The 10,999-nt window shown below is 52.9% G+C and overlaps 4 protein-coding genes across 4 annotated transcripts; 3 read left to right on the top strand and 1 right to left on the bottom strand.

The window, feature by feature from the left end:
* Positions 1 to 454: 454 nt before the first annotated feature.
* NCS57_00123800 (uncharacterized protein) lies at positions 455 to 1,512 on the top strand (the record flags this gene model as incomplete). Its single annotated transcript, XM_053051308.1, has 3 exons — positions 455 to 509; positions 559 to 1,148; positions 1,204 to 1,512. 3 exons carry the CDS (start codon positions 455 to 457, stop codon positions 1,510 to 1,512), a joined length of 954 nt encoding a protein of 317 aa, XP_052919823.1.
* Positions 1,513 to 1,845: 333 nt separating this feature from the next.
* NCS57_00123700 (Mitochondrial escape protein 2) lies at positions 1,846 to 4,753 on the top strand (the record flags this gene model as incomplete). The annotated part of the gene is made up of 3 exons (XM_053051307.1): positions 1,846 to 2,275; positions 2,346 to 2,591; positions 2,655 to 4,753. Exons 1-3 carry the CDS (start codon positions 1,999 to 2,001, stop codon positions 4,751 to 4,753), a joined length of 2,622 nt encoding a protein of 873 aa, XP_052919822.1. The 5' UTR covers positions 1,846 to 1,998.
* Positions 4,754 to 5,731: 978 nt separating this feature from the next.
* Positions 5,732 to 6,346, top strand: NCS57_00123600 (uncharacterized protein; the record flags this gene model as incomplete). Its single annotated transcript, XM_053051306.1, has 1 exon — positions 5,732 to 6,346. The coding sequence occupies one exon, from the start codon at positions 5,732 to 5,734 to the stop codon at positions 6,344 to 6,346; it is 615 nt and encodes a 204-aa protein (XP_052919821.1).
* Positions 6,347 to 6,936: 590 nt separating this feature from the next.
* Positions 6,937 to 9,161, bottom strand: NCS57_00123500 (uncharacterized protein; the record flags this gene model as incomplete). The annotated part of the gene is made up of 3 exons (XM_053051305.1): positions 6,937 to 8,160; positions 8,362 to 9,037; positions 9,094 to 9,161. 3 exons carry the CDS (start codon positions 9,159 to 9,161, stop codon positions 6,937 to 6,939), a joined length of 1,968 nt encoding a protein of 655 aa, XP_052919820.1.
* Between the last annotated feature and the right edge of the window lie 1,838 nt (positions 9,162 to 10,999).

The raw sequence follows: 10,999 nt of genomic DNA, 5'->3' as shown, positions 1-10,999 counted from the left end.
TTACAGGACTCGCTTTCCGAATCATACACCTGGCTAGCCTACACTTCACCTCACTTCCTGAGGGAAAGTAGATGAGAAGCGTCCCTGTACTCGCTGCTTCATCCTCAAGGTGGTAAGTGATTTCGAGGCGTTCGAACGCGTTCCGGCGTTTCCATGAACTATGCGAGGCCAGGGGATGGGCCCTTCTCAAGCCCAGGGATCGCCATCCCTGAGGGCCAGCGTAGTAGTTGCGGTGAGCACGACGACTTGGCAAGTCCAAGGTGAAGCGACGTCTTAATTGCATATCTCTGAGGTCCCAGGTCCCTTTGCGACGGTTTATCACGCCTTGTCGTCTTCCTTATTGTGTTTATTTAACAACCCTGACAATCCCATCCATGCCTTGCGTCAACTTTTCACTCGTTGCTACCGTTACTCGTCGTTTTCAAATAAACCCATACTTACTTTTTTGGCAAACATGACCACCTGGGAAGTCAAGGGCAAGGTCGCGCTCGTGACTGGAGCCGGGTCAGGTGAGTACCTTTCATGCCGTCGCCATCGTCAATCGCTGATCATGGCCAGGCCTCAGCCATGCCCTGAGCAAGAGGCTTCTCGAGTCGGGCTGCTCTGTCGTCATGGCAGATCTGAAGCTGCGCCCCGAAGCTCAGGAGACGCTCGACAGCTACCCGCACCCCCCGGCCGAAGCTGGCGGCGCATCTGCCATCTTCCACCAGACTGATCTCTGCGATTGGTCCCAAATCAACTCGCTGTGGGAGACTGCACTGAAGACATTCGGCCATGTCAACCTGCTGGTGAATGGGGCTGGATTATATGAGCCTCCCTTTAGCGACTTCTGGAACCCGCCTGGCATCTCGCCTCTCGCCCAAGACCCTGCTGATGCTCAAGTCGGTATCTACAAGACCTATGCCGTCAACACCATAGCACCCGTGAGGCTGGCACAGATCGCTGTTGAGTACTGGCTACGGCCCGAGAACCGGCACCTTCAGGGCAACATTCTTTGGCTTGCCAGCATGGCCGGCTACATCCACGGGCTTCTGACCCCTTTCTACTACTCAAGCAAAGCTGCTGTCGTCAGCATCTGCAAATCCTTGGGTTCACTGAACAGGGTTGCGGGCATCCGAAATACGGCTATTTGCCCTGGTGTTGTTGATGTATGTCCGACCTCGCTTTGATATGTCTACAGTGACTGGCTAACTTGGCAACCAGACTCCTATTTTTCACGCTCCCTACAGTCGCGAGAGAGTGCAGGCGGACGACCTTATGCTCACGGTAGATGAGCTGATTGATGTTGCCATGGATGGTATCCAGAGCCCGAAGTATGGCAATGGCAATATCGTTGAGGTCTTTTGCGGAGGTACCCAGGAAGCCCATGAGGTCTGTGTTCGGGATGTGCCGATGGAGGCCGTGTACAACATGGATGGTCTTGTTGGCCTGGCTGCGGGCACGCACATTATTACCAAGCAGGAACAGTTTGAGAAGCAGTTGGCGGAGAAGGGACTGGAGTTTAAGAACTAGATCTTATTGTCTTACTAGTATATCCCTCTCTCTTGCGCCAGGCTAGATTATCCTCTCTTAGGAATAAAATTAAAAATAAAATAAAAGTAATTAAAAAAAAGTAACCAAGGTAAAGAATTATTAATAAAATAAGTACAAAAATATTATTTATTTAAAATAATTGTTTTAGAAGTATATATAGTTAAAATAATTTAGGGGGGGCGGGGTGAATACTAAAAAGAGCCTATTAAATAGCCCTATGGTAGAGCTAGATCGGCTTAGTGGGTTGGGTTGTCTGATTTTCTCCGTCATCGACGATGACCTCATTGGCAGCCGAGGTAGGAGCTAACAACTACGAAAGCTCTTTCCGGGTCTGGTCTGCCAGCAAGCCTCCACCAAAACCGGTCGCGTTTCTTTGCTTGGAACCATCGTCCCTGCTTCTCCCTCTTTCTCTTTCTCTCTCCATATTCCCTTCAGCAGCATGCGCGCTTCTGGGATTCAATCGTCATGATCCCTAGTCGAGGCGGCCTTGCGACGGCCGCGCTCCTTGCTGCGCGCCGGTCGCTTCCATCTTCACCACGATCGCTCGGCCTTGGTCTCGTAGCAGCGTCCCATTTCCGACATTTTGACCAGAATGTGATCCGGCGGCCCGTCAGTCGTGTTTGGGAGAGCACGACAGTCAATCCGGATGCGGCTGCTGTGCCTCCACATGCTTCAGAAGAGGGGGCTGATAAGAGTGGGCATATCGTCACCCACTCCAACGAGTCCATTCTCTTCTTCGACAGTATGATTCTCCCTAGTATAGGCCTAGATATAATGGGCTAGATCAATTGACCGTTCGCTGACTCTCGCAGACATCTTCCCACTCAAGCTCAGCAGTGTGCTAAGTCGCCCTTACAAGACGGACTACGAAGTCACCGACCTGCTCAAACGTTTCGAGACATCCTCTCTGGGTATCTTGGACCCAATCCGCCTAGTCAAGACAGCCATACCGGAAGACCTACCGATCAAGGTCACAGAAATTCTGCCACGGCTAAAAGATGGAGGCGCATATGTCAAGTTCCGGCATGATGCCAACATAGACCCTGCAGAGATTGAAGGTATGGATGTCAAAAAGCGAGCTTTTGTTTGTACCGCCGTCTAATAACGTCCTTTCCGAATAGCTCAGTTGGCCAAGAGCCTCAAGGAGAGGCCTATTAAGCCTTGGTTCAGCCTCTTTCGCCCTGTCAACGCCCGCCTTGTGCAGGGCACTCCATGGCTCGAGGACCTGTATCGCTTTCCGTCAAGCCTCATCAAGGTCGAATTTGTTCCTCCGATCCCTGGAACCGCCCCTGAAGAACTCTCAGAAGAGACCCTTTACACCCTGTTCCGCAAGTACGGCAAAATCGCAGACATTATACCTCAGCCTACCGATTCAAAGGTCACACCTCGCTATGCTCAACTTGGATTCCCCGTGACAAGGGATGCCATCATGGCTCGCAACTGTATGCATGGCTTCATTGTGAGCGAGGCTCTTGGAGGCGGCAATAGCGGTACCAAGCTTCGATTGTCTTTTGAGAAGCGCGTCAAGGCGCACAGCATCTGGAACTGGCTGACCAGCCATCCCCGTATCGTTATCCCCGTCATCGCTGCCCTGGTTGCCGGTCTCTCGGTTCTCATTTTCGACCCTATTCGCGAGTTCTTCATCAAGCTTCATGTTCAGCACTCACTGGAATTCAAGGATTCCAAGATTTACAAGTGGTTTAAGAAACAGACTGGCAACTTTGGGTTGACAGGCAAGAAGAAGAGCAACGACGGTCTGAGTGAAGTTTGGAATCATCGACGTGATGCGATTGAAAAGGTGCATGGCTGGCTTGATGAGACATCCGACACATTCATCGTCGTCACTGGGCCCAAGGGCTCGGGCAAGGTCGAAATGGTCATGGAGCAGGCTCTGGAAGGTCGCAAGAACGTGCTTAAACTGGACTGCAGGCGAATCGTTGAGGCCAGAGGCGAAGCTGGCACCATCAAGCGGCTCGCAACTGCTGTTGGCTATCGTCCTGTCTTTTCTTGGGCCAATAGCATGAGCAGCATGATCGACCTCGCCGTGCAAAGCACCACGGGTGTCAAGGCAGGCTTTTCGGAAACCCTCGAGTCTCAGCTCAACAAGATTCTGCAGACGACAACTGGCGCCCTCAAGGATGTTGCCGTTTCATCTCGCAACAAGAAGGATAGCGATGCCAAGCTGTCAGAGGATGCCTGGCTCGAGGCTCACCCTGAGCGCAGACCTGTCATCGTCGTCGACAACTTCCTCCACAAGGGCGAGGAGAACAGCATCATTTACGACAAGATTGCCGAGTGGGCAGCAACAGTGGTTCAGAACAATGTCGCTCATGTCATCTTCCTGACTACCGACTCGGCGTACTCGAAGCCCCTGGCCAAGGCCTTGCCTGATCGACTCTTCCGTACAGTCTCTTTTGGTGACCTCGCCCCCGATGTTGCCAAGAACTTTGTTCTCAGCCGCCTCAAGGACCAGATCGCTGCTGAGGAGAAGGCCCGTCAGGAAGACGGCGATGACACTGAGAAACGCCCGATGCCACGCTTAAACATGATGGAGCTCGACCAGTGTATCGACACGCTCGGCGGCCGACTCACTGACTTGGAGTTCCTGGCACGTCGTCTCCGGACTGGCCAATCTCCCAAGGAGGCGATGGAGGAGATTGTCTCTGAGACTGCCACTGATATCGTTCGCATGTTCCTCCTGGGCAAGCCCTCTGACATTGAGGGCAAGAAGTTTTCTTCCCAGCAGGCGTGGCACCTCATCAAGTCCCTTGCCCAGAACCCAAACCTACGGTATAACCAGATCCTCCTCTCGGCGCCCTTTTCCTCGGCCGCAGCAGCGGGTGCGACCGATGCAGATGCGGCTATCGATAGCCTAGCTAGCTCAGAGCTCATTGCCGTTCAGTCGTATCAGGGCCGACCGATGACCATCACGGCTGGCAAGCCTCTCCACCAAGCCGCCTTCTCAGTACTTCTCCACGATCGTGTGCTCAAGGCCAAGATGGACTACGACATCCTTAACGACTCGTCCAAGGCCGAGGCCCGTTCCATTGACAAGGTCGAGAATGAGCTGGCGCTGCTCGGTAGCCTGCCCCGACAAACAGGTGAGACAGCTGGACGCATCACCTTCCTGCTCCGCAAGCTCGAGGATAGCCAAGCCAAGATTGCCAAGTGGGATAGGGAGATGACCGAGTTGAAGAAGGTCTTGAACGAGGAATTTTGATGGGTTTTGAATGTAAATTATGTCTGATGCCCTCTTTGGAGCCGTCATGATATTCAACAACAGGATTTGTAAAGTCAGGTTATTGCTATTTGTAGCTGAGCGCACTCATCTCAATTGAATCAACAGACCATCTCAAGTTACGATATAGAACTCTCTATCTAGGATGTTACAAAGAGGATTATCGATCCATTAGTATAGACTCTATGAGCCGTGCTAGATGTTTAAAGAATCAGCCAGACTCTAGAGAGCATATAGTTCCTGTTAAGGCTTTGGCTTGTGTTGAGGAATGTTGGTCGTCTAAGCACGCTGGTCAGGACAGACTCGACATTGAAACGGCAAAGCATCCAAACCTCTCAAAAGATATGAGTTTTCATAAGTCTATATACATAGAGAGAGTAATAAGAAAAGAGTATTTAAGAATATCAATATTTATCAATATTATTTTATCACTTACACATAATCGCAACACCCCAGCACTCTAAATGAACTCCATCATACACAGACGTCAACGACAAATATTCACCTCACCAACATAGTAGAAAGACCAACATTAAGCATTTAAGCTCCCTACCAAAGATTTATCGCTTTATATCAAAATATGCTCCAATTACTCTCCCATTAATCACATCCAAAGCCGTCTACCCCCGTGCAACGAACATCCTCTCTCGGCAACTCGGCAAATCCATTTTCCCGACGCAACCTGCGTATCTTGACCACCGCGAAAATCCAATGAGCACCACGCGCGCAAGACGACCTGGACGAGAGACACAAGTAGGGTGCTGATTCCAATTCCGCTGGGCAACGATACCTACGGCAGTCACGAGACGAAACCTTGTTCATTGGCACGACACCATACAATTGCGACGTGAAACCCCTCCTCGACTGATCAGCCATTGACCGCACGCAAAGTCCAGACTCTGATATCCAACGACATCGACCGAAGGAACCTACCTCACATCTACACACATATCCGTCGCCATGGGCTGGCTATGGTCTTCGTCCAACAAGGACAAGCCGTCCACACCCACTGAAGAAGCACCTCCCACCTCAACACCGACACAACAGCCTCCAACCTCAACCTCAACATCCTCCACCACAGACCCCGAGATCCAAAAGTTCATCGACCTCTTCGAGTCGGAAAAGAACGCCAAGCCCGAAACCCCCTCACAAAAACACCAACAATCCTCGTCATTACCATCATGGCTCACCCTCAAAAAGTCAACACGAGCTACGGCCCCCACCCCCTCCGACATACCCCCCCGCGACGCCCTCTCTGAAACCCTCCTCCCGACCGACATGTCATGCCGGCAGGCCTTTGACCAGGCGTGGGCCTGCAACTCGATGGGCGGCCAGTGGAACGCCGTCTACCGCTACGGCGAGATGCGGTCCTGCAGCGAGCACTGGGACGACTTTTGGTTCTGCATGCGCACAAAGGGTTACTCGCCCGAGATGCGTGAGAAGGCCATCCGCGAGCACTACCGCGCGAAGGAGTTTGTAAAGTACGGGCCGGGTAAGCCTAGCAGTGAGGATGTGTGGGAGAGTCGGGAAGAAAGGGTCCCTGAAGGATCAACGTTCAACCAGCCCATTGAATAATGGTTCTGCCGCAGCAGCTGGCTTTGAGATTCTATCGTTGTTATTATTACTTGGTATGAGAACATGAAGGGGATTTACTGTATACTAGAACATCACACTACGGCACAGACATTACGATCAGAGAGAGTCATGACTACACAATCCACTACATCCAGTCATCTCCAACTTCCATATGGACAATTCCACAAAGGTCAAGAAAGCCATCATCAAGTGTAGCTCTGCCTTCTCAAAGGCCTCTCCCTCATGACAATAATTCACAGAAAAGACCAAACCTTGGGTTGTTTGGCCAGTACCTAACCTTGGAGGAGGATATCCAGACATGGAAGCTATGTTATTATTAGACATCACAAAACATCACATTGTTCAAGGGAGAAATCATTCATGAATGTCTTAATTCATCGATTCATTAAAGTACAGTCCTGGGTAAACCACCGAGCTTTTCCCTGTTCATAACCGTGAAATGCAGAAAAACAAAGGCAGAAATCTAATCATCGCATCATCCCTCGATGACCCCTAGCCTCCCGCATCGCACTCCTGGATGCTTGACCATTCTAGAAGTCGAGACTGATGTTGTTGGGGTATCAAAGAATTTAGTCGACCTCCTCGACGGTAGGACCGTCATCGCCACCGTGGCCAGCGGCACCACCAGGGCCGCCAGCACCAGGGAAGCCACCGGGACCGCCAGCGCCGGGCATACCGCCGGGCATGCCACCCTCGCCGCCGGAGCCGTAGAACTTCATCATGATGGGGTTGGCAATACCCTCAAGCTCCTTCTGGTGCTCCTCGTACTCCTCACGAGTAGCCTGCTGGTTGTCGTCGAGCCACTCAACGACCTTGTCAATCTCGGCCTTGAGCTTGTCCTTGTCAGCAGCCTCAATCTTCTCCTCGACCTTGGGGTCGGAGAGGGTGTTGCGGAGAGAGTACGCGTAGGACTCAAGACCGTTCTTGGCAGCGACACGGCGGCCCTCAGCCTCATCCTCCTCCTTGTACTTCTCGGCATCGGAAAGCATGCGCTCGATATCCTCCTTGGAGAGGCGGCCCTTGTCGTTGGTGATGACAATCTTGTTGGACTTGCCGGTGCCCTTCTCAACGGCGGAGACGTTCATGATACCGTTGGCATCAAGATCGAAGGTGACCTCAATCTGGGGGACACCACGGGGGGCAGGGGGAATACCGGTGAGCTCGAACTTGCCGAGAAGGTTGTTGTCCTTGGTGCGCTGACGCTCACCCTCGTAGACCTGGATGAGGACACCAGGCTGGTTGTCGGAGAAGGTAGAGAAGACCTCGGACTTCTTGGTGGGGATGGTGGTGTTGCGGGGGATGAGCTTGGTCATCATACCACCAGCAGTCTCGATACCGAGGGAAAGAGGGGCGACATCGAGAAGCAGGATCTCGTTGGTAGCCTTGGAAGAAGTGTCACCAGACAGAATGGCGGCCTGGACGGCGGCACCGTAGGCAACAGCCTCATCGGGGTTGATGGACTTGTTGGGCTCCTTTCCGTTGAAGTAGTCGGTGATGAGCTTCTGGACACGGGGGATACGGGTAGATCCACCGACGAGAACGATCTCGTGGACAAGGGACTTGTCGATCTTAGCATCGCTGAGGACACGGTCGACGGGCTGGATGGTGGATCGGAAGAGATCCTGGCAGAGCTCCTCGAAACGGGCTCGGGTGATGGAGGTGTAGAAATCAATACCCTCGAAGAGAGAGTCGATCTCGATGGAGGTCTGAGCGGAAGAAGAAAGGGTTCGCTTGGCACGCTCGCAAGCGGTTCGGAGACGTCGGAGAGCACGGACGTTGGAAGAGAGATCCTTCTGTGAGGGGCGTTAGTATATGTTTTGACAAATCATGACAAAGAATGCGAAGAGGTGAGGAAATCAAAGTCCATCATAAGGAAGGTGGGGGCGGGGTAATGGACAGTGATTCACGATTGAATCCAAGGAGTGAAACCATGGAAAAAAATCGCAAAAACTCGAAAGGAAAAGAATGGGAATGAGGGAGAGGGAGTTACTAACCTTGTGCTTGCGCTTGAACTCGTTCACGAAGTGGTTGACCAGACGGTTGTCGAAATCCTCACCACCCAGGTGAGTGTCACCGGCAGTCGACTTGACCTCGAAGATACCCTCCTCAATGGTCAGGAGAGAAACATCGAAGGTACCACCACCGAGATCGAAGATGAGGACGTTGCGCTCACCCTCGATCTTCTTGTCGAGACCGTAGGCGATGGCAGCGGCGGTGGGCTCGTTGATGATTCGGAGAACGTTGAGGCCAGCAATGAGACCGGCATCCTTGGTAGCCTGACGCTGGGAGTCGTTGAAGTAGGCAGGAACGGTGACGACAGCGTTGTTGACGGTCTCACCGAGGTAAGACTCGGCGGTCTCTCGCATCTTGGTGAGGACCATGGAGGAGATCTCCTCGGGGGTGAAGGTCTTCTGCTCGCCCTTGAACTCAACCTCGATGATAGGCTTGCCACCCTTGTCGATGATCTTGAAGGGGAAGTGCTTCATGTCGGCCTGGACCTCAGGGTCGGCGAACTTGCGACCGATCAAACGCTTGGCATCGAAGACAGTGTTCTGGGGGTTCATGGCAACCTGGTTCTTGGCGGCATCACCGATCAGACGCTCGGTGTCGGTGAAACCGACGAAAGAGGGAGTGGTTCGGTTACCCTGGTCGTTGGCGATAATGTCGCATCTGGGAAATGGTTAGAAGCTGTCGATGGAAGAAATTATGAAGGGAAAAGAGCTTACCGGTCCTCACGGAAGATACCCACGCAAGAGTACGTGGTACCCAAATCGATACCGACGGCGGGACCCATTTTGTGTGATGTGTGTGAAGATGTGTGATATGCGGAAGAAGAGAGATGAACGCGGGGAGAAAGGAAAAGGAAATCGCAGTTGCTTCAAAGGGGGGGATGAAGGTATTTGAAGACTTGAGAGGGTATCTGAGAGATGTGTTGTTGTGAGAAGAAAATCGGATTGCGGTGCAGCAGTCGCAAAAGGTGCTAAATAAAGGCGGGTGCCAAGGTTCGATGCGGTTCTGCGCTGTTCCAAAGGAGCCCACTTCCTCAGAGCTTCTGTGGATGTGCGTCGCTTCTGGGGAGTGCAGGGGGGGTCTACCGCCTTCTGGGCGCTGCTAGGCGTTGCTGGGGGGGGCGTGCAGGGGCGTTTGAGGAACCCTCTAGCAGCTGCGAGCGCCTGGCAGATCTGTTGTGCCCCACCAAAAAAATGGGAACCTGCGGCGGCGTCTCCTGGACAATGGATGGGGATCTCGCTCGTTTGCTGCTTCTGGGAGATTCTTGAAGCCGCCGGGTGCAATTCGAGCATGTCCACTCGCTTCTCGTTTGTTCCCGCGTCGTCTGTTCGCCGTTTGGCTCGTACGCGGTGCCTGCCTGTGCCTGCCTGCGCTCGTTGATGTCATCCCCCTCCAAAAACCACCACCAAAAAACCTTCCCCTCCCGAAAATTCCATCGCGGGGCATCCGGGCCAGGGTCACCCAAGCTCCAGGTGTCGAATACCTGATCAGCAATGGGGGGCTAGGCTCAGATTCAAGTACACGCTACTTCTGCCCCACCAACGACATCAGGCTGACCGAGAGCTCCCTCATTGACTGCCCCTCCTCGACTGACTCTGCTGCATTGATTTTTTTCTTTGTCGCTCTTCTCTCCCTGTGGTCTAGGTAGAGTCACCGTAGACAGCTTAGACTACGCCGCCATCATCGAGTGTCTGAATTGATCAACCTTTTGTGGCAATGAATAGGAAAATTCTGATATTTTCTGCTATCAAACTGGGCATCCGGCCCGGAAGGCGAGGAACTGGACATCGGCTATCTTACGACCTTGATGAAACAGGTTTGAATGCCTTGCTGTCCAACTACCTAAGCTGCTGGCTACCGCTACTTTGAAAATGCAGGCATGCAGGCAGCCAGGCACTCTTAGATGCAGCACACCTATTTTTCCTGCTTCCATTCGGGACTGTCCTCTCTCGGCCTGGCACACCCGAGAAGAAAGTCAGACAGAGCAAAAAGGGTACGTATCGCTCGCTCATGGCTGGATCCTTGCAGGACGGAGCCCATATCAATCAGGCTGGTGGAAGGCTTCCATCGGCGTCCTTGCTTGGTCCGTCAGTGCCTCACTGCAACTCGAACTGTCAACAAATGCATGTTTAATCTTTAGAGACCCGTTAGGCCCCTGATTCCATCATCCCTGGGGGTGGGTCCGCCCGTCGATGCTCTTCTTTGGCCATCTTTTCCTTGCCTCTCCCGTAGTGAGCAGTGAGAAGCGTCGCATCCTCTCCTTCGTGGCGCTTCCATGGCTCTCTGTGGGTTGCTGCCACTGCATCCACTTGGGCTCCAGGGCTGAGGCGTGGCGTAGCCGACCCTGGAGCCATTCGGCGTTTTTCGCTGCTGCCCAATTGAGTGTCCAGGCAACCGACAGTCAGACAATCGATTCGATGAGATGAGGCCTTGCCTGTCTGTTGTGCTTGTTGGTTTGGCAGTCCTGGGTTGGTTGACTTGTGACTTTTTAGGTTTCACTGCGGCGGCCGCCTCCCTTTCAAGGCACCACCATCACCAGCTCCACGATCCAGGTACCATACAGCTGGATGGCGTCCATTGGCTCTAGGTAGACAACTCGATGCAGTCAAATTCGTGGCCCCA

This window comes from Fusarium keratoplasticum, chromosome 1 (assembly GCF_025433545.1).
Source record: "Fusarium keratoplasticum isolate Fu6.1 chromosome 1, whole genome shotgun sequence".
Classification (NCBI taxonomy): domain Eukaryota; kingdom Fungi; phylum Ascomycota; class Sordariomycetes; order Hypocreales; family Nectriaceae; genus Fusarium; species Fusarium keratoplasticum.
This window is presented reverse-complemented; position numbering and strand designations above follow the sequence as displayed.